This window comes from Antedon mediterranea, chromosome 5 (genome assembly GCF_964355755.1).
Source record: "Antedon mediterranea chromosome 5, ecAntMedi1.1, whole genome shotgun sequence".
NCBI classification, from domain to species: Eukaryota; Metazoa; Echinodermata; class Crinoidea; order Comatulida; family Antedonidae; genus Antedon; species Antedon mediterranea.
The window spans coordinates 6399468-6423253 of record NC_092674.1 but is presented as its reverse complement, the minus strand read 5'-3'; the positions used below and the strand labels follow the sequence as shown (position 1 = coordinate 6423253).

The window sequence follows — 23786 nt, the reverse complement described above, 5'->3', positions numbered from 1 at the left end:
ACATGCGCAGAACATATTATGTGAGTCTGCGCATGCCACATTATGATATAGTAACCAGTTATGTCAACAAAAAAAGGGTTGAAATCTGGCTAATTTTCGAAAATGTCTCTGTAATATATATAGTAAGGGATTTTTTTCGAAAAATGGCAAAATATCGACTTTTCACACTCTATTGAGGTAACATGCACAGAACATGTTATGTGATTCTGCGCATGCCAGATTCTGATATATTAACCAGTTATGTCAAAAAATAAAGCGGTTGAAATCTGGCTATTTTTCGAAAATTTCTCTACTATAATAGTACAGAGATTTTTTTCGAAAAAATTGCAAAATATCGACTTTTCACAATTATTGAGGTAACATGCGCAGAACATGTAATGTGATTCTGCGCATGCCAGATTATGATATAGTAACCAGTTATGTCAACAAATAAAAGGGTTGAAATCTGGCCATTTTCGAACATTTCCCTGTACTATAGTACAGATATTTTTCGAAAAATGACAAAATATCAACTTTTCACAATCTATTGAGGTAACATGCGCAGAACATGTTATGTGATTCTGCGCATGCCACATTATGATATAATTATATAGTTATTTCACAAAATAAAAAGGTCGAAATTTGACAATTTTTCGAAAAATGTTCCTGTACTATATGTATTTTGCAAAATATCGACATTGAGAAGAAAAAAAATATGTCGAAAACTAAAAGAGTCGAAATTTGGCCATCTTGACAATTCAACTAAGTCGCTGTTCTCTCCAGTCAGGACAAATTAAAGAACAGGTTTTATAGGCTTTTAGAAAAGTTGACACTTTCCCAGAAGACAGTGAAATAAATTACGTCCTATCTGTTCATGACGCGTAACTATATTCACTACATCCATTTATAGATACAGTACTATACTACTAATACTATGTTCCAACAAATCACTAACTAGCTGTTACCCGTTGACCCAATTTGGCTACAAGCAATGTTTGAACATAGGGCTAACAAACTCAAAAATTTAAGGAACACAAGAAGTGATGACATATGAACAATAATTGTCAAATATTTGTCATTTATAATTTAAGGAACACAAGAAATGATGACATATGAACAATAATATGTAAAACATTTGTCATTCATAAACACCGTTATGGTTGAACAAATTCTTGTCCACATTGTATTGTTAACAAAACTTTAGTTTCTATTCCATTTCACAAGGTTTAAAGCAAACTTGACGGCCTATTGTACGTACTTTGCAAGCTATTATTCTCGGCTTTTTATTAAAAGCAATGAAGCCTGATTAACTTGGTATCAGGCAGTAGAATGACCCGATAGTTCGCTATTAAAGTCCAACCGCACCCCTGTGTGAGTGGAGTGTTAAGATTCGTGCTTTGGAGCAATAGAAGATCCTACACACTTAAATCATGTTGCTGGTAATAGTCTCAGCTATGTTGGTAACACCGTGTGTTTTAGGAGTACAATCAGTATTCAAGCCGGGGCTAGGAACCATCAACGGCAAGACCGAATGGTATAACATTGGGAATAACACGTTTGCAGAAGTCGATGTCTTTAAGGGTGTACCATACGCCAGCGGAGAGCGTTTTCAGTATGCCCAGCTTAACACAGTTGAAGATGATCAAGTATTTAATGCTATGGAGTTTGGATACTCTTGTCCACAGGAGTGCAAGAGTATAAAAGAACCAGCGCAAGAAGGTTATTTTGGAGATATGTTTGGCCTTTATGAAAATACCAGTGAAGACTGTTTAACGTTGAATATTTATAGACCTGCTAATTTGAGTGGAACATATCCCGTACTGATTTGGATACATGGAGGTGCATTTATATCTGGTGCTGGGTCTGACTACGATGGAGGTACTCTATCTGCTTACGCGGATGTTGTTGTAGTAACGATCAACTACCGTCTGGGGGCATTTGGATTCTTAAGTTTAGGTGATGACACTCCAGTAAATATGGGTCTTGATGATCAATCCCTGGCAATCAAGTGGGTTTATGATAACATTGCCGCTTTTGGGGGTGACGAAAACAAGATCACTTTAGCGGGATCGGGTGCAGGCGCCGAAAGTATCACTTACCATATGCTTAAAAGCCAAGAGGAAGCATACTTTCAAAGGGCAATTGCTTTTAGTGGTGTAATATCCGATGATAAGATTATAACGAATCCTTCCGAAGTGGCGGAATACTTTATTTCTAAAGTCTGTCCACCACCCGCTGATGACGAGGATGATGATGACGAAGAGAAGAAGCTCAGTTTAGAGTGTTTAACAGAGTTGACTTTTGAAGACATTTTACGGGGACCAGTTATTGATGAAGGTGATATTCTCGCATATTTTGGACCAACTGCAGACGAGGAGAAGGCAACTATTAGTGATCTGCTGGTGACGTCAAATCAGGCTAAAGAATTTGATCTTTTGATAGGTGTTACGGAAAATGACGCATCAGTTTATGTCGATTACTTGAAAGACGTAGGAGAAATTGATGATGGCGTGTCAGAAACCGTTTTCTCTGGCATTCAATCGACAATTTCTAGCTTCTACGACAACGCTGCTGAACTCATATCACTCATAATATCAAACACTTACACGAACTGGTACGATCCTGATAGTGATGTCTCCAGACTTGACGAATTGGAAGAACTCTTAAACGACTGGTTTTACGTCAAACCAGCAACGGAACTGAACAAAGCAAGAACAGTAGAAGATTCTAGAAAGACCTTCTATATGGTGTTTGATCACAAGACAACCTCGTCAGAGTCTTCAGAAGCTGCCAATAGTGAAATGGTTCCGTATGTCTTCGGAAATCCATTAAAAGCTGGTATTGGAGATTTGTTCACAGATGGAGAGAGACTACTTAGTTACAAAATGATGGATTATGTCAAGAACTTCATGTATTTCAAGTAAGAATAGATTTATTATTTTCAATTATATAAAAATATATACGATTCTAGATATGTGAACCAAAGGCTATAGACAAACTTTTCTAAATTAGAAATTTTTCTTACGTGTTTAAATTACTTTGTGTAGAACGTTTATATTTCGCATGTTGTTAATTGTTTCTTGTCAAATGTTCTGAATACTTCTTTCTATCAACTTCATTATAACGCAATGCAATACAGAATAAGAATAAGCTTTTAAACCATGCGATAGAATGAATTACACTTTCTATCTAAAACACATACATGGATAGTATTAACACTATAAATAATGTTTTAATAACCTTATATTAAATAAATAAATTACATCATAAAGAAATGTCTGTAAACATACGAATCAGACTGATAAAAAGATTTTAAAAACGTTCAGCGAAATGTAAAAAAAAAAATATTTGAATATGATTAATAGAAAATACAGGCTACTGAATATAGCATACAGTTGACTTGCTTTTACCTGGATTAAGCGATAGCTAAAATTACAACAACCTCACCTAATGGCAATTTGGCAATTCTATTGAATCACTTAACAAAAGATCTTATTGTAAGTTTGTAACCTATTTATTCATAGTTATTTATGAATACGTGCCCATTGATAACTATCTACCCAGGTTCTATTGTCACACTCCCACGAACAATACATAAGCCCTACTCGAATATGACACACGGCACGAAAGGTAATGGTGCAATTGGATTCTAACATAAGTCACCTCTGTTTGCGGTAAAGTTAATAGAACTTGGAATGTATTCTAATACACACAATAGACCACACAAAATAAAAATGGTTGTTTCTTTTCTGTTTTTAAGCAATAAATATTTACACTTGTTTTGTCCAAATTTTAAATTATGTGTGCGCACAAAATTAGCCTAAATTTGGTGGTAAAATGGTGGTGAAATAGAAATCAAACTCAACATAGTACATTCATTTTGCTTTGTAAGCACAAGATGAGTCCACTATTTGTCCGACGGGTACGATTTTGTTGTAGCGCTTATAATTTTTAAAACTATCTGTTTATGTTTCTTCGTCAAATGTTGTCAATAGTAGGTGGTATACTGTCTTTGAATTATCTAAAATGTTGGGTTTTTTTTAAAATGTTTTTAGTAACCCATCTTATGGATTAGAAGAGGATTGGGAACCGTATACTGATGATGAGGAGTACCTAGAAATTTCAGTCGATAACATTGAAAATAATAAAAGATATCGAGCGGAAAACATGGCTGTCTGGCTTGACACTATTCCAAGTTTGATAGAAAACCAAGAAAAGGTGATAGAGGAGGCGAGGTATGTCGATGTTTTAGGATCGACGTTAAGTATCGACGAAGCCGAGGATGTTATTGTTGGTCTTGTGTTTGCTCTCATCGGTTTAGTGGCTCTTGCGTTTATTATTGCTACGATAATGCTAGCGTTACGAAATAAGAACTCCGTTGTTTACGACATGGAGAACAATGATGGTAAAAACGAAATACCTGATCCACCGATTTACACCCCTCCATCGACGCTACAGAAACCAACCGCAGCACTTATGGCAACACCAGCAATGGAAGAGACGCCTACTATTGAAAATCACAACGCGGACCCACTCCCGAATTACGAGGAACATATATACGATAACCAGCCAGTGATTGCGGAGATGCATCAGGTACCGCCAGAAGACGACATCACAACTCCGCGTCCGGTATCGTTTTCTACTTTCTCAGGAACGGATTCAGGAGTTAACGACGACGACGAACAAGAACGACCAGACAGTGCGCTGGCTGCTCTTGATAATGCAGCGTACGAAGATTCACCTTAAGGGAATGGCGTCTATATTAAATTTAAAGGCAATCTAACAACAGGAAACTGAGCTCGCCTTGCCAAGATAGGAACTCGTATTCATTCTTTGATCTTATGTCTGGCTGCGAAAAATACCATTAGTAGTGTATTACAATATGCACATATTCTCCGCGGCGCGTGGTGTTTTTAAGGGGCGTGGAACTGTTGTTAGATTGCCTTCATTAAACTTCAGCTCAGCAAAGATGCGAGAATAAACTGTGTCCATGATGACGTCACACTGGATGTAGATCAATCAAACTCCAACGTTAAATCTTCATCTTGCCAAATATTATTACGGAACTCTGGGGGCGGGGGTATTTTCTATGAAACTACAAGGGGAACTATACCGTATATTGTAACACTACACGGACAACACCTATTACGAGGTTTTGTGAGGGCCTAATGGGGGTTATAATATATTCAATGATGACGACACGCCTCTGGATGTAGATATCAATCAAACCAAGGCAATCAAATTATTACATTATTTTATCGGAGATTGTTATCATTCTTGTGTGAATAGGCCTTTAAACATTTGTCAACTCAATGTTTAGGTGATTCTAAAATAAATGAATTTGGAGTATCTAATTTTCGATAGGAAATAAATGAGGGGTTCAACTATAAAGCTCTGTCTACACTATCTAACTTTATGTGACAACAGATATATGGACATGACTACCATATTTGCTAGTTTGATAGTGTAGACAGAGATATGATTTAGCCACAGAAAAACTGGGTTCACGCAACCAACCCTGGCACTCGTGAAATTATGATTAATATTATAATTATTTAAAAATATTGATTTACTTCTTAGGCCTACAGTATTATCGAATAGTACATAACGTAACAACCAATAATTAGAATATTACATAAAGCGGGTACTAATATTGAATTTACATTTTAGTCTAGGAAAAATATTTATTATTTCTTTTTATCAATAGTCAATACGCAGCAAATAGTTATTATTACTAATATTAGGCCTATAAATAATTATTTTTTATACTTGTATATTTTTATAGAAGGGCATGGCGGATGAATTTGGTATAATTATAATCTCAAAGTTAATATGTTCTCGGTATTGTGTTTTTTTATAATAGGCCTACTTTGTTTTATAATACTTTGTTTAAAAATCATGCAGGTAAATAATAGCCGTTTGGGGTGTGGGTTATAGCGTGCAGGCCAGAGGGAGAAAGGCGCTGAATGATGTACGCTAGGCCTACAATAGTACAATATCTACAAATCTATACTGTGTATACTATCTATAATGTAATTTGGCGAACCATAGAGATATTATCTCTATGTGCGAACTATATGATTCGTCGGAAAAGGAGGAGATGGGAGGTGCGTAGTGTTGAGGGGAGAGGCGCGCGGAACAATCAACTCTATCGGAAAACTTAACGACATACATACTTGTACTTAACTTATGTATATGTCTATAAACATAGGCCTACATACATGGGTAAATAATAACCAACCAGGCTACGGTACCCCGTAGACCCTGATATCGCCCAGGCGAATATGATGCTTTGGGCGGGGGACTGAAAGGATGGTGTTTACATAAACAAGCATATAGGGCCTATACCAACGATTTACAATTATCAATCGTGTTTTGACACGGTAGTACAGTATTAATTACTGATACTAGATGGTAACGCAAGCGAAACAAACGAAACGATACTTTTCACTTGAATTGTCTTCAATAATTCAACACATATCGTGTAACAGAACAATGCGCTCAGAATTGAAATAACTCCGATACAGTCATTAGGTCAATGTATACAAATAAGTTATCATGAATAGTTCAGGATGCGTGACTTTGGTTTCTCTTTTTATGCCCTCTGGCATGATTATACAAAACGGTACAATAAAATGCGAAATATCGCAAGTTATTAAATATTGCGTAAACACACGAGCGGAAACATAAAAACCAAACGTGAAATCTGTATACTTAAATACGTCCTTAAAAAAACGCTATAAAGGATACGATTAACCTGACAATAAATAAATATTGCACATTCATACCATAGTCACGTTTGTTCGAATGTATACGAAAATGTAGGGCATTAGCACTGCTGAATTGCGACACATTCCGATGCTTATCGGGGGTTCCAATGTTTATCGGGGAGGGGAGTGGGGGATGTGTTCAGAAGGATTGGGGTTGTGGAAAGAATGAGGTGACCTACTTTTATTTAATGGTCTAAACAAATTCTAAATTATCATATATTTATTTATTTTTATTTATTTTATGTCTTTAGGCAATGTGGCCAAGGATTACCAATAGTGAATTAATCACTGTCCTATCAGATAGGTGGTAATCCCCCTGATACAGGGGCTATTGTGTGAACCAGTTCACCGGGGTAACCCCCCTACTCTTTTTCGAATAATGAACTGGGTTCTTAAAGTACACACAGATTATAACTGTGTACACTGGACCTACGGTTTATAGTCCTTATCCGAGAAGACTTGTCCACCACCAGAACTAGGAGCGAGTCGGCCTCGAACCCTTGCCGATGTTGTTGTTGGCTCTTTAGGTACGGTAAACGGCGCCCCTGCCTTAACCGCTCGGCCATATGACTCACTATAATGCGACATTTATATAGCGCTATTTCGTGTAGATCTGAGCGCTGTGGACTTCAGTTACACATTTGTCAACAACATTCTTCTCCCCTAAAGGCGGGCCTAGGGGTCCCATCGTGTAACCGGCAGTCAACTACGGCGCCATGACGTCTGTCCACGACAGTGGTTCAGTGTGTGAACTAGTACACTAGGGTAACCCCTACTCATTTCGAAACATGTACTAGGTTCTAGGACGATTGGCCCTAAACCAGGAAAGTGTAGGATTAAAATTTAACTCTTTGCCTGCTCTATTACAAGCTTCCTGTCCCTAACAAGGAATCAAATGCATTTTGGATAACAAACATTTAAAACAGAGAAATTCATTAGTACATTTCATTTATTGAAAATCGCATTTCCTCGATTGGTGTACGGCTATTGTACATGTACATGCTATCTATTACAGGCATTCTTGATACAATAATGTAGTCTTGTGGGGGTTATCTTTTAGTTCATTGAACCTAATATTCCACAAGTCATTCCACATAGTACATTGTAATGCATTCCATAAAATAACAGACAATTTAAAACAAAAAAAAGAAGATAAAATAGGTATCTAGTTAAATGCTATTGAATATAATCTCTGAATATAAATATTTTTTAGGATTTTTTTCTCTTTAAAATTATAATATTGTTCATTACCATCATCATCATGAAATAGTTAATGTCGTTTATCAGTTTACAGAGAACTGGTGAACATTGAGAACACTCCATGCATAAACATAGGATAATTAGCGCCCTCAACGGTTTAAACATATGATAATTAGCGCCCTCAACGGTTTAATATGATTTTTTACCAAACTCAATTGTAGGTACTTGTGTCATTTTCCCATATTTCTATAGGTTTAGTCAATTTATAAAAAGGGTATGTATCTCTATATTAATTTATATAAATATGTTATTCTTGAAAACAGCACTGTTTTAGGCTATGAAAAATGCGGTATGGTGTCTAAAGCTCTGTCTACACTATCAAACTTGTTTGACAAAAAAGGTGTGATGTGCCCAAATATGGTGGTGATATGTCGTCATCCTGTCCATATAAGCGCATCACATTTTGTTGTCACATAAAGTTTGATAGTGTAGACAGAGCTTAAGCGTCCTAGATATGTATGGTGCTACAATAGAAATTGAAGTACCTTCTTCTAGTGTGACTGAGCAATGTTGGAAAAGAATTGCAAGACTTCATCTATGGTAAACTCAAGGGTTAGGTTCGCTCCTGGGTAACAGCGTTTAATCAAGTTCTGTATGTGATTGTATTGATGAATAAATTCTTGTTGCATTGACCGCCAAACAACCTGTAAAACACAATATGAAGGTATAGCTGTCTCAGAGCCATATATATAAAGAGTTACAACATTGGGTAAATAATGTCACGTGATACAAATTGTGTCAAAATTTTCGCCATTAATGCAAGTAAAGTAAAGGAGCAACAAAACACTTTCAACGTTTTCTTATATTTCAAAAAATGTTTATTGAAAATTTGACGGTGAAGTGTACAAAAGTACTTGTAGCGAAGAATAATTGCGTGTGCGTGCTACAATTGATTGATTGATTTTGGAATGAATCATCCCATCTCATTATTAATAATTATGTAATTTAGTGTCGTGGATATATTATTCTTAAAAGGGTATGAACCACATTAAGTAATAAAGGCAAATTATAACAAATGAAATGATGAACGAGTCTCTGAAATTTGATAAACGTTGGCGGTGCAGTCCAATGTCGTAACTTGCTCTGAACTGTCATTTGTATAGCGCCCTCTCAATACTCGAATCTTAAACTAAGACATATTAATCGCAATAAATTTGAAAATAGAGAAAATTGATTGATAACAGTTAAATATGATATAGTAGATTTATGAACTATGTCAAAATTATTCTACATACACACTCTTTAATTGCAGTGACTGCCTAATAAACCTCTCCATTGAAATAAAAGCATATGTTATTGCAGTACATAAATGTAGTTACAGCAGTAACTGCAGTAGAATATTTGTAACTTGATTTCTTACCTGTAATAGACTTTCTTCATCACATAAAGTTTTCTCAACTTTTTTGTACAAATGGTCTAACCCTTTCTTCACCTGAAATATAAAATCAAATTCCATTAATGTACATTGAACAAATTGTGTTTTAATTACTGCAGTAACTTGTTTAATGCAGTAAGGTACTATAAACTTACCAAAATTATATATCAGAAATATACTACTCATCTTTGCTAATAATTACCTCTTTGGACATGTATTCACGAAATATGTTAAACAAAAATCAGCAAATAAGTTATGGTAATAATATAATATATATATGGCCGGCTTCTGTTGTAAACGACAATGTCAATCCAATGTAAAGGCTTACATTTATCTAAATGATGACTAAGCCAAGACTGTTTAAAGCACGTTTGGCTGGTCCCAACATTGACCAAGGGCTTCTCTCGTCCAGTGCCCACCTTAACCAGAGAAGAGGCATAAGCCAATACGTCTGAGGCAGATACTAGATGCAGGGGCTGCCATAAGAGTCAGCAGTGCTGATTTCAAATGCCTAATGGGACCCAAGCTCCATATACAGCACCTGGTATTCCCAGATGGTCTCCCATCCTAGCTCTAACCAGGCCCAACGTTGCTTAACTTCGGTGATCTGATGAGAACCGGTGTTTCAACGTGGGAAGGCTGTATATGGTAATAATATATGGGTTATACAGTGTACTTCTTGCTATTAATTACCTCTTTGGACGTGTATTCACGAATTAGTTTGCGTAATTCTTGTTTATTGTATGCCATCTGAAACCCAACCTCCTCTTCTTTCACGCCTTGCGTTACTAATGTCTGCACCCCCTCGAAAAAATGCTAATTAAGATAGGAAAAAACAAAGTTTAAATGAGACAGAACTGTTTTAATTATGATTTAGAAAATTGGCTTGTTTGGCACAGAAGTTTATCTAAATAATAAGACAAAAATAAAAAAAGACAATAACTATCTGTATGTATGCATAGAAAAAAAATATCTTAATGTATAATAACAATAACTCATTTCTATAACCGATAATATAAGAAAAAATTATTATAATAGTATCATACATTCAGTAGTGCATAACCATAATTTTTTTTTTTAAATGGTGGGAAAAAATGGTAATATTAATTGTAATGTATTTGACATATAAATATTTACATTGAGTTTTTCCATTGGTCGTCCTAGGTAAGTGGTTACATAGGCTTGTATGTGTTCTTGATACCTCTGCTTTGCTTCTTTCCTTTCATTCTCTAAACATGTGATCTTTAATCGTGACAACACACCTAAAAACAAGCACATAGATAAGACCCAGGCACAGCCTACAAGTAGAACCCTGGCCAGTACTAGTTGTGTTGTTGTGTCTCAGCCATCCAAGACCCAGGCACAGCCTACAATACAAAGTATTGGGTTCTGGGGCAATATAAGGCATGGCTTGAGATCTCTACGTTCTTAGAAAAATAGTTTAGGCAGGCTTGGGCTACGCTCATATCTATGTAAAGTCTATGTAAACTCATTAAAATGTATAGATAGATATGCTTACTTACCATGTAAGTGGTGAAAGTTTTCTATAAAAAAAAAATTATTTTAAAAGATTTAGTTACTACTTATTCAATAACATGGATATAAGCTGACACTTAGTGGAGAACAGGCTCAAACTCCACAATAGGAATATACTGGATTTATAAAGCGCCTGATATTGTGAAACCTCTAAAACGCTGTACATATTATTACCCTGGTCATTTTTTTTTATCAAACATGTAGGGAAACAAACTCCCATAATGCAGTTAGTAATCAGCGCAAAGTTGTGTCTTGATCTTACCAGGTACACATTTATACACCTGGGTGGAGAGAGGCAAATGTAAGTAAAGTATCTTGCCTGAGGATACAAGCAATAAGGTTTATCGCAAATGGCGTGAGCGATGCATAATGGGAAGGGAAAAGGAAGGGAAAATTATGCATTTCTAGCGAAATCAAGGTATTTGCGATAAACCTTAGGGGTTGGACTTTGGAAGTCACAAACTAGTTCTTACCAAATATAACGACATCACTAGGGGTTTTCTGGTGTTCTATTGCGATCTTGTGTATTGCTTTAAACTGAGCTGATATAAGTTTACTGTACGACTTATCAAGGTCGGCCCGTCTGTCTGTCCCTTTAAAGATTGATTCAGCTTGCTCGGCAAACCTTTCGAAGGTGACTACGAATGGTAGAATACCACATTTACTCTTCTTTGATACTCTTATCTCATTGATTGTTCGAACTTGATTATCCTGCGAGATGAATAAAATATACATTGGATCAACATAATGGCAAAAAAATAATGTATAGCATTAATTAAAAACAGGGTTGGTCGGTCTGAATTTTTTTGTTTTTATTTTAGTTGACATTTGACTGGTATAAAATACTCAAAAGCAACCAATAGTTGAAATGAAGCGTTTACAATAATAAATATGAATTCTTACCAAAAACTACTACTGAACTAAATTGTAAATTAAGCTAATAGCTGGCATTCATGCAAGTCATGTCAACTGAATAAAGATGTCCATTTTTTTTATATAAAATCTATTTTTTATCTTTTTGCCAATAAAAGGCAACCCTAGCTTTTTTCCAATTGTTGGGTCGATCCGCATAGGGCTAATTATCATCCTCTTTTCCATCATCCTATCATCCTCCTCCTATTCACTATGATCCTCCTCGTCGCTAACATCATCATCATGACACTTCTACCATCCTCTGCCTTATCTTACCACACAAATAAAAACAAAAGGCACCCCTAGCTTTAATTATCTTCCTCTCCTCCAACATATCATCATCCTTCTCATCACAACCCTTTTTCTCATCATCACCATCCTATCAACCTCATAATCACCATCCTATCAACCTCCCTCTCACTATTTTCATCCTCCTTATCTTACCACATAGGTATCCACATTCCTCTTGACTTCCACTAGACAGTTGGCAAGAACGATGCTAAGAAACGATCTAGAATCTTTGTGCTCCTTGGACAAGACCTGTCTACTGATCCGTACTAGCATATACAAGATGTAACTGAAAAATAAATAGAATTAACATGAAATATTAGCGAGTGAGTGGCTGAGACAGTGGAACCGTAATTACATAGCCATAACATCAGCAAGGGTTCAAGGCTCACTTGCTCAATGGTTCTGGTGGTAGAACAAGTCAGATAAGTACTATAAACCGTAGGTTCAGTGTAAACATCCAGCTCATGTGCACTTTAAAGAACCTAGTACATCTTTCGATACAAGAAAAGGATTACCCCGGTGTACTAGTATATCACAGTCACTGATCATAACTGGGCTCTCTGGGATACCAGTCTTTGACCAGTATAAATAAATAATAACAAACGTAACAATAACAATATCTAATTCATAGTTCATCGCAAATAAAAAGCTCCTTATGCTGAAAATATATAGACTCACAGCAGCAGTGCAATTATAATAAGTATCAATAATTATAGAGGAAAACAAGTGCATTATGGGATGATGTACTCAAAGAGTAGACTATTTAAACTTACATTGGATCTATTTTTTCTGCAAATCGAATAAAAGATTTCATCTCCGGCTCAAGAACATAAAACAGTTCTGCCATCATATGCCTGAAAGAAATTATAAAAATGTAAGTAATCATGTGAGAATTTTAATAACTACTAGAAAATATTACCACACAAATATTTGTAGATATAATTAGTTACCTTGTTGTTTAAAGGAGTATAACAATACAATATTAAATAATTTAAGAGTCAAATATAAAATTTTAATTGGAAACAGCTCAGACTTTTAGTTATTCTTTGATATATTTTAGGGTTAAAATTGGGTTGGGTTATTTTTCAATTGTATTAAAGACTAGTAATACAGTGTCAATTGAACAATGCATAACATTGTATATATTGTTTTTTCTTTCCAATATTATTGGTGATCAGTGCTAATATATGAATAAACATAAACAATTAAATAAACACAAATAATGTTATATACAGAAAAACACAAACGAAACACTGTGAAAAATACTGTGATTTGATAAACATATCATATGATGTACTAATTAGCATAATCTAATTAGCATAATCTAATTAGCATAAACTAATTAGCATAAACTACCATGCTTATACTCAAGTAAATCATTCAAGTTATGACATTTATATAAAGTCATATTTTTAAAAGAAAATAGTATAAAAAAAGGAATTTCCATGCAAAATGATAAATAAATAAATTATTGTTTGGTCTTCCGAGTTTAAATATTAAAATTTGTTGGGCTAACAAATTAGTTAGTGGTTTATACTAATTAGTTAAAATAATAAAATAAAAAAATTAAAATCAGTTTGATAGTTATTTTTAAATGAATGAAAATAAATTTAGTGTTTGGCAAATTAATCATAGGCTAAAAAAAACAGTAATCAAAACGCTTTTGTTATAACATGTGAAGAAATTGTCTGCACAACCATTTTAAAATATGCTCTCTGATTTTCCTTTTACATCAGATAACTGAAAGTTAGTAAATTATACGTTGACTATAAACAATCAGGTTTAGTATTAAAATACCCACATTTAGTTTCTCTATTGCCTTTCATTTTTGAATTTAAAAAAAAGTTAGTTAAATTAGTAATCAAAAGTAAAAATTGATTTTATATTAATTTATTTATACATAGAAAAATTAATTCATAAATTAGGACGATTAGTGAAACGATTGTTTTTATATAAATACACAGTACTGTTAATAGTTCAATATAGAAATTGATTTTTAAGACATAATCAATTTATTATTTAAGTTATTGGTTAAAAAGGATAAATATTTGTAGTAAACGATTGGTTTTTATATAAATACACCGTATTGAAGTTCAATAAAGAAATTGCTTTTTATGACATAATCAATTATATATTTAAGTTTTTGGTTAAAAAGGGTTAATATTTGTAGTAGTGTTAAATTTGTTTGCAATCATAATAATAATTAATTTGTTTATTAATTAAATTGCATAACAACTTGTGTAACTAAGTCCTTGCAAGCAATGCATACTGTACCTTGAGCTTTTAAAAGGTCTGCAAAAAAGGCAAAGAAGTATTGTGGAATCGAGTTGACAACCAATATATTTAAACTACACTAGAATTCTTCTTTTAGAACAACCCCTATTTAGGGGACATCCCGATTAAAGGCCAATTTACACAGACGAGCGGTAACGGTAAGCGGTAATTGTAAGCGAAAAACCGCGTGGCTTTTCCCATTTACACAGCGCGCGGAGTTGGCGAACGGAGTGGTGGAAAGTAGGTGCGTGTAGGCCTCGAGGCTAATGCATGTTACAGTCACTGCTGGCCTGGATGTGACTGACTGTCAGTAGGCCTAGCACACACAGGCCGAAGTTTTAGAGGGACTTGTTGCCTAATAACGTACTAAAATGTATATTTTCTTTTCACTATCCTTATACAAACAATTATTCACGTCGTAGGTGTTTGTATTTCTGAATAAAAAGAAGTTGCAAAATAGGCTAGGCCTACTACGGCACTCGTATTTATTGTCGTCTTTGACTCGACGGACGCAAAAAAAAAGTTGTTGATAGATGACGTCATTTCAATCATATCGTTGGTTGGCCAGAATTCATAATTACCGCGCGGTAATTTCACAAAATCGAATCTGTTTCGATCCTGAGCGGATTTCCGCTCAACCGCTCGGCGTTCTGTGTAAATGGTCATAAGAAATAACATAGATTCTATTTTTGCGTTTTCCGCTCAACTTTACCGCTTACCGTTACCGCTCGTCTGTGTAAATTGGCCTTAAGAGGGCATCCCTATTATAAGAGGATACCCTTATTTTGGAGACACCCGCTATTTTGGGGACATCCCTATTAACATGACACCCCTATTAGGACACACCTTATTCTGGAAACACCCCTAATAAAAGGACACTTTCACATGAAATGAGTAAAAATGTATATTTAACTGCCAACTCCTCTATTACAGGGACATTATCACATGAAAGGGAAGAGAAAATAGTTAAAGATTACAGCCAACCTCTATTCAGGGGACGCCTCTATTAAGGGGACACCTTATTGGGTCCCGAATGTGTCCTCAAAATAGAGATTTTACTGTATACTGTACTACAGCATTAGTAATCACAATTACATAACTTGTTTTAACAGAGAAATATTATATAAACACAATGATGGAGGCTTTAAAAAATACAGGTAGAAAGGGTCTGTAACACAATAGCCAACACAACAAAACTACAAATAAATATTATATAAAAATATTAAATCGATTTGTGGTGTTATAAATTACCTTAATTCTGTAGTATGTTTCTTGTCCCTGGAATGAAAATAAATTATGCATTTAAGATTATTTTCAGTGTTGCTGGACCTAGACTCTGGAACCACCTACCCTTGAACATTAAACACACATCATTATTGAGTCACTTTTAGTCACTACTCAAAACTCACCTTTTCTGATTTTTTTTTTCTACAGCGCCATGAGCAATGAATGTTGGAATGGCGCTATATAAATCGAACGATTGATTGATTGATTGATACAGTATTTGTGTGTAATGTTATAAAATAGCAAGATATAAAGGTATCTAATTTAAACTAAATAAACCACTATTTTCTGATTATTATTTATTTTATTATTTCTAATGGCAAGTACAAAAAAGTAATTTTATTTCAATTTACTCACTCAGCACGTTTTGATTTACTGGTTACTGCACCATCATATTCAGTAGTCGAGTCATCTTCCTAAGTAGAAAAAATAATTGTTTTATTAATAATAAATATGTAAATAAGTGTACATTATGCATTATAATCGAAAACGTATGATTATTGATTATTTACAATGACAGTATGATAAATATGATCCAACTTACATCCTCTCGTCCTAAACTAAAGAATTTCGAGCAAAATTCCTCCTCAGCCTCACATGTTGGCTGCAATTCATTCAAAATTTGTATAAAAACCTGCAAAGTAAACAATAGTTTAGTAAATAATAGAACAGTAGGTGTGTTAGAGAATAATAATAATTACTACAGTAGTAATGACTCTAATTTTTATGTGTTTAAATTTTAAATGTAAATATGTATAATTATGTTTGCATGATGTATGTTTTAGCGGATATTAGCCCTTGATGGCATTTCAGCAATAAAGAAATTGAATTGAATTGAATGAATGTGAATTTTTATTCGTGCAAATTTTCATACATATTTTCTCTATTCCACTCATATACATATATAACATATATACATTCAGTAAATTACTTGCATTCTATATTGTACTCATATTTCTGTGTTTATACACATTTTAGTACAAAATAACTTAATTACAATGTAATTTATTTAATCAAATTACATTTATTACAATGAATATTATCTAATATAGTCATCGTGTATGTTCTAAAAAAAATGACTTGGTAATAATTATTTCTTACAGAATCAAACTTTTGGCTGTCTGTGAGGTCAGCATCTGATGAGTTGAAATGCCTCGTCATGTCATCAAGCGTTGAGGATTTCAAACGTGCACCAACCCGCGTTAAGTCAGTCTGTGACCCTAACTTGCCTTCCTTATGATGGAATTGAAACTTCTTGGCGTCTTGCACCGGTGGTTTGATTGTCAGAGACTGCTTGGCTGATTCAAAGAAGTCTTTTAGTTCTTTCTCGTATAACTTCTTTAAGTTGTCCGTGTACACCTGGAAATTAAGACAAGTAAATTTCGATCTTCTACAACCGATGATTGACGACCAAACTAGGTCAAGTCAAATTATGTGTCGTCAGTCGTCGCCTGGACCTAGAAACCATCAAAACTGTGTCGAGATGGGGAGCCTGCGCATAATGAATTAACATGTCACGACATAGTCTAGTCGCTAATTATGCACTGACAAACATCCAGCCATTCGAATAAAGCAAGTTTAAGTGTGTACTTTACCAAAGGATCAGGACAAAATTCAGGATTTAAAGGGTAGCTCCGGGTTTAAAATTTCTATTCTTTTATTGTAAACAAACAACATTGATAATGACATATATTTTTTGACAGCTGTGAGGCACCTTAAAAACGTTTCATTATGTTATAAACCCAAAAACTTGTATCAAACGTAAACACACCTACCATACATTAACATACTCTAAAACCTTTACACAATGCAAACACTACAACCTCACACAAACACAAGCCAACACAAGCACCCTTAGTCCACACAAGCACCCTTAGTCCACACAAACACCCTTAGTAAACACAAACACCCCTACTCCACACAAACAACCCCACCCCCACACAAACACCCTTAGCCCACACAGGCACCCTTAGCCCACACAGGCACCCTTAGCCCACACAAACACCCTTAGTAAACACATACACCCCTACCCCACACAAACAACCCCACCTCCACACAAACACCCTTAGCCCACACAAATACCCTTAGCCAACACAAGCACCCTTAGCCAACACAAGCACCCTTACTCCACACAAACACCCCTATACCCCACACAAACACCTTAGTCCACACAAACACCCTTAGTCCACACAAACACCCTTAGCCAACACAAACACTTCTACCCCACACAAACAACCCTAACCCACCCAAACTATATGCCACTGATACATACCATAGAGAGTTGTTTGTAGCTAATAAAGTCAGCTCTTTTAAGCCACTGCATGAGATCAGCAAACGGTACCAGATCACGGTGATTTGTATGGTGCTTTGGTAGGGTTTGCTTCTTAGTGTGAATAACTAATGTGTTCATTGCCATCTCATTACCCTAAACAAAACAAAATCAAATATTTTAAATAGTTCATAATCTATTGAGGGATTTTAATCGATTTTGCTATAGCTAGAGCTTTCCAGTCATAAAACAGGATTTGAACAGACTATCCTGAGATTGGTATGCACGCAGTAAAACCATCATACTACAAGACCATTACAATATATAATATCACTCTATTCTTTTACATAAAAACTTTACCATTGCATGTCATGCAACCAAAGAGTATAAATACAGTAGTCATAGTCAGCTATTTAAATACTGGACTCTCTAAACACCAAAAAATCTTCTAAAACCAGACTTTTAATGAGGTCAAAAACAGGTTCTAACTTCTTCTGTTACCATCAAAAAATTTCTTGAAAAACAGATATATTAGGCCAAAGAAAGTCTGGTATTGTGAGAGTTGTAGTAACTACCCGATTCGGACTATCATTTCATAGTCTGTGGTGCCATTTTGTAATTCCTATTTGACCCATTCTTCTTACCTGTTGTATAAACATATTATTGAGGTTAGTTGCCAAGCGCTGTGCAAACCTATCTTGTAAATTGATAAGTAATTCCTGTTGATTTAAAACAGCATTCATTTTATAAAATCCTGCAAAAAAATATATACATTTTTAACCACTGGATTTTATTATCATGATCTATTATACTGTACAAACAATGACTGGGCTGAGACTGAGAGGCATGATTGAAAATATAGCACAAGTGATCTGTAGACTATATAATAAACTATAACCAAAGACAATAGATATTTGGTGGGTGAGTGGCCGAGCGGTTAAGACAGTGGAACCGTAATCACGTAGCCATAACATCGGCAGGGGTTCGAGGCTCACTCACTCCATGGTTCTGGTGGTAGAACGAGTCTTCTCGGATAAGGACTATAAACCGTAGGTCCAGTGTACACAACTTGCTCGTGTGCACTTTAAAGAACCTAGTACATCTTTCGAGACGAGTAGGGGGTTACCCCGGTGTATTAGTACATCACAGCCACTGATCACCAACTGGGCCCTCTGGGAGACCAGTCTTTGACTGAAGAGGTTACCCAGTATAAATATATATATAGTGGTATTATCTTCCTCTAAGCACAAATATTGTAAGCACCATAGTAAAGAACCACTTTGGGTTACCATCAGCCAAGCAAACAACAAACTTATTATATTAGTTCTGACATCTGATTGGTCAGTTATGGCTGTTCACTGTTACACGCAGGAGTGATCTGTTGCCACTGTAGTGAATGGAAAAGTCAACTTAATCTCACTTTTCAGCTTAATAACATATTGAGAGAATGTTTTCTTTAACATTAACTATGATATCCTTAATTTCTCAAAAATTAATTTAAACTCAATCTTGTCAACATTAATTTAAAAACTATGAATACACCAAAGGCTACCAGTCAGAGGGAGTAAGTACAGTATGTCATATTCAACAATCATGACTAACAGAATAATAAGTCATATTAATGTAATATAATGTTGCGTTGTTGAGGTACTAATGAAGACTCTGACTCGCTTGACTGTCGTAACACATATATTGTTTATTCAGTATAATACTTCAGTACAATATACAACTATAAGTATAGATAAGGAACGGAGGATCAATGATGCTGTCGGTGAGGTGTGAAGTGTGTAGGTCTGCTTCTGAAGAAGTGGCTGTGAGGTGTAGATGTTCTTCTGAAGAAGTGGCTGTAAGGTGTAGATGTTCTTCTGAAGAAGTGGCTGTAGAGTGTAGATGTTCTTCTGAAGAAGTGGCTGTGAGGTGTGTGCTCCGTGAGGTGGCTGTAAGGTGTCTCTGGGCCCTTCTGAAACTTGGGAGTATATTGGCCCTCGGTTCATTTGCATATGTCACTACGTAATCTTAGAGGGTAACGATTGGTCCTAAGTTGGTCCAGGGGTGTTTAAGTGGGAATGATTGATCTTATCTGGGGAGGTTACAATGATGAATTGGCCCTGTCGAATCTCTGCTAAAAACTGTCAATATCTAATTGTTTTACGATGGGAACAGTCACGAAATTAAGCTAAGTGTTTTCTTTAGGGATTCTATTATAAACTAAATGGTCATTAAAACATCTGGAAAAACTCTCCTCTGGACTTTCTGGGTCAAGTTTGTGAACCTATTTGAATTCCGATACAAAGGTCAATTTCTTAAATATAAAAGTATATCGTTATATTACATTAATGTTAAAATCTCTGTGACTTACCATCATGAATCTTAACTTCCATCTTTTGTTGCAGAATCTGAGCTGCTTGGGTGCAGTCACTGATTCCCACTGGTTTGTTGAGATCTCCATCCAATAATATCATCTGGTATCTATGTGGCAACTCTAGCTTCTTCACCAGAGCTTCTAGTTCTGTCAGTAACTTGTGTTGGTTTTGGTTTTGGATTTGAATGGATGAATCTTTCTGTTCCATGACTTCCATGTGGGCACGAACACCCTACATGAATTTTTTTAAAAGTGCATAGAATAATTAATATAACCATTTTTGTCATTTAAAACAAGATCTATCAAAATGTAACGTTTTTACTTTATCAGGGCCGTAGCCACCAGTACTGTTGGTAAAGTTTCAACCTGACCACTTTTTCATAGACAGTGGCTTGAACAGAGATTGTTCCCTTTTCTTGCAAAAACCGCACCACTTTATTTTGTATGGCTACATCACTGTTTATAAGATGTTAAAGTATTTTAAGTGTAAAAGAGCATATTGATCTTGCCAGTTAACTTGAAATATTATTTATTTATTAAACTACTCTGTATACAGTATCTATTTCAATATAAGAGAGTATTTTTGTTCACACAAATTTTTGCTATTGCACAAATCCATTTACATGAGATCAAAATGACCAGAATGGTTCAGGGAACGTTTGAATCTACATTTGTGGTGGGTATCTTTACTATTGAATTTATTAATACAATTACTTTGTAGATTGTATCTGGGCCTTTAAACTCTGTCTACACTAAAAATTTGATGTGCCCCAATATGGTAGTGACATGACATCATCATGTCCATATATGGGCACATCACATTTTTTTAGTGTATTAAACATAGCTTTAAATTAACAAAAACTTAAAGGAGGACGATGGGAGACATTTACAATAGTCAAATTACAATTATTAAAATATTACTTTAACTAACCTCAAGCATTTCATCATATGAATTCAGCTTTGTGTCGAGTGTGTTGACAACACGTAAAGAATCATCAAGCAAGTTCATTAATCTCGCAACCTCTTGTTGAGACTCAATTATTGAATGAATATTGTCCTGCAAAATAAATAACACTCTTATAGACACAAATTAATATACACATAGTAATCATTTTGGTACTCTTTGTTAAGCTCTGTCTACACTATCAAAAAAAGTTTGCCTAAATATGGTAGTGATATGCCCAATTATGTTAGTGATATCATCATGTCCATATATAGGGACACATCACATTTTTTTCACATAAACTTTGATAGTGTAGACAGAGCTTAAGACATAGTTTTACTTATAAATCGATTAAAATTAATACTCACCCCATCAAGAACTGAAAGATCATTTGATAACCTCTCCATAAACGCTTCCGCATTTCCGATAGCAAAATCACACTCGTTCATCATTTTCTGCAAATCATCTTCCTCTTTTTTGGACAACGCGTGATAGTCACTCTCTCCGGTGTCTCCAGACTCCATCAGTTCGATCTGCAGAGCTTGGTCTCCAATCATGAATGTTTCTAAGTACAAACAAAGTAAGTAAATTACTTTATGTATCATGTTACCAAACTAGGAAGGCACTGCCATCTTGCTGTGTCTTATTGCCATCAGTTGAAATTCCCTCATGCATTGGATGAGACATTAAGTTGTTGGTCCCATGAACTAATAATATGTATAACTACTCAATGCAATGGCATAAATGTTGATATGGTAATAGATACTTTCTCTCATCTATTATACAGTGGTATTGAATTCTTAGTAAGAATATATGAGTAATCATTAACAGTTAAAACTACTAGTTAAAAATGTCTTTATCCTGTGTATATACACAGCCAGTACAGCCCTTGGGATTATGTGTTATGTATAGCACATTATAAACGCATATTATATTAATAAAGTATTTAATATCTAAATCAACATAATTGCTTATAAGTATAATTACCTTCTAGTAGCGATGGCTTAACATTGACAAATAATTCGGGTTTGTGCCGGTCTTTCTGGTAACGACTGCTTAACTATTAACATTCAAAAATATTTCATAGCTAGAATTTATTAATTTATTTATAAGTTAATCACTTTTCCTTTTCGGATTTACTCATTAAAAAGTCTAAAAATGATTTTTTTTTTTAATTTTTTACATTATTAAATTGGAATGTCAGGTTTACCTTCCACAGTGTGGTGATGAATTTATTCTTCTCCACCTCATTGCTCGCAATCCACTTGTAAATCTTCTCAAAGTGCAGATCAAAATCTGGCAAATCCTAAAAAAAAAAAAATATTTAAATAATAAATGGTCCTGTGGAGCTGTAGCTTGGTAGCCTCCAATCCAAAGGTTCAGGGTTCAATACTGACCTAGTGTTAGGGTTTTGACTGATCACTTCAGAAAAACATACAACCTTTAAAATACCAGTACTGGTACAACTGAATACAAGATATTACATAAAGCAAGTTAAAATACTGTATTATAAAATACCTTTTCAGCATCTTTTCCATCAACCTGTTTCAGTTCCGAGAGCAGCCAACATTGCCTCTTCTTGAAATTTTCTTTGTCGGCTTTCTTCACTTTGTACAGAGATACGCGAATTGGCGCATCTGTAGTAACTACAAAACATTGAAAAATTAATAACAATAATTTATGTTGACATTAAAATTAACGTTTACGTGCGAAAAACTCTCTAATGAATAATCGCTTAATTCCATATGATTGACAGTCAATTTGAGTAGTGGAAGATATTTTATTCTTAGTTACTTACTTGCTGCACAAAGGAAACTACTTTTTTTCTTTTTTCCAGTTTTGCTGACATGAACAACGTCAATTAAACGTTCTCCTTGAGGCAGGAATACATCCCTCTGTAGGGTGTGTCTGATGGCTGTCATATTAAACCCACCTGATCAGTTACGCTACTGAAAATGCAAATAGATTGTTAACATTATTGATTATTATTGATGCGACAGCGAAAAATGATGGGACAGCAACAACAGCGATGAAACAAAATTAAAAAAAGATAATTTGAAATTTAAAGTGTGATCTCAATTATAATCAATTACAAAGGGCTGAGTATGTTGTGTATATACTATCACATGCATTGTCTGGTACCCACAATAGTGGTGATGGTGGCAGAAAGACCTAGCCTAGCCTAGACCTATTTGCTGCTAGGGAGAGTAGAGGATTAAAGGCCTGCCTACCTCTAGCTAGCAGACCATGCACCATGCCAGCAGAGGAGTAGAGTCTAAAATAGGCCTTTTAGAAGAAAAGTTAAGCGACATTTATACTGTAATTCACATAAACAACTAAAACAAATGATTAAAAAATTAATTAACTAGGCCTATACAAAGAAATCGTATTAGCTTGGTATACCTAGGCCTAGGCCACAGATTTGCTGTGGTTATGAATGACTTTACGGCCGGGGAGGAAACCGGTTGTTGTGTTTTCATAGATCAGTGCTCGGACTTCCGGATTCAATCCATTATAAGTGAAGGGGTATA

The 23786-nt window shown here is 35.0% G+C and overlaps 2 protein-coding genes and 1 pseudogene across 3 annotated transcripts; 1 reads left to right on the top strand and 2 right to left on the bottom strand.

The window, feature by feature from the left end:
• The first annotated feature begins 1219 nt into the window (after positions 1–1219).
• LOC140049264 (cholinesterase-like) lies at positions 1220–5799 on the top strand. The gene is made up of 2 exons (XM_072094107.1): positions 1220–2899; positions 4035–5799. Exons 1-2 carry the CDS (start codon positions 1410–1412, stop codon positions 4723–4725), a joined length of 2181 nt encoding a protein of 726 aa, XP_071950208.1. The 5' UTR covers positions 1220–1409; the 3' UTR covers positions 4726–5799.
• A 1670-nt stretch (positions 5800–7469) lies between these two features.
• On the bottom strand, positions 7470–23712 carry LOC140048676 (exocyst complex component 1-like). 2 transcript variants are annotated; one of them, XM_072093444.1, is made up of 23 exons: positions 23659–23712; positions 23054–23204; positions 22774–22901; positions 22466–22561; positions 22243–22315; positions 21624–21820; positions 21244–21369; positions 20310–20544; positions 18595–18704; positions 17954–18106; positions 16783–17040; positions 16226–16315; positions 16039–16097; positions 15649–15675; positions 14398–14415; positions 12897–12977; positions 12277–12409; positions 11394–11631; positions 10908–10928; positions 10522–10646; positions 10078–10200; positions 9370–9441; positions 7471–8653 (listed from the first exon to the last, which is right to left on the bottom strand). In XM_072093444.1, exons 2-23 carry the CDS (start codon positions 23175–23177, stop codon positions 8501–8503), a joined length of 2640 nt encoding a protein of 879 aa, XP_071949545.1. In that variant the 5' UTR covers positions 23178–23204; positions 23659–23712; the 3' UTR covers positions 7471–8500. The 2 variants fall into 2 exon arrangements, with proteins under 2 accessions (XP_071949546.1, XP_071949545.1); XM_072093445.1 differs by lacking the exon at positions 14398–14415 and having other exon boundaries at positions 7470–8653.
• On the bottom strand, positions 9914–10031 carry LOC140050548 (5S ribosomal RNA; annotated as a pseudogene).
• Positions 23713–23786: the final 74 nt, after the last annotated feature.

Excerpts from the sequence above, each read along its gene's own strand:
- LOC140048676 (XM_072093444.1), bottom strand. The coding sequence starts at position 23,177 with ATGACAGCCATCAGACACACCCTACAGAGGGATGTATTCCTGCCTCAA. Across the intron at positions 22,902-23,053 it reads TAGTTTCCTTTGTGCAGCAA|TTACTACAGATGCGCCAATT; the intron begins GTAAGTAACTAA and ends AATGTTTTGTAG. Across the intron at positions 22,562-22,773 it reads ATGGAAAAGATGCTGAAAAG|GATTTGCCAGATTTTGATCT; the intron begins GTATTTTATAAT and ends TTTTTTTTTTAG.
- LOC140049264 (XM_072094107.1), top strand. The coding sequence starts at position 1,410 with ATGTTGCTGGTAATAGTCTCAGCTATGTTGGTAACACCGTGTGTTTTA. Across the intron at positions 2,900-4,034 it reads AAGAACTTCATGTATTTCAA|TAACCCATCTTATGGATTAG; the intron begins GTAAGAATAGAT and ends AAATGTTTTTAG.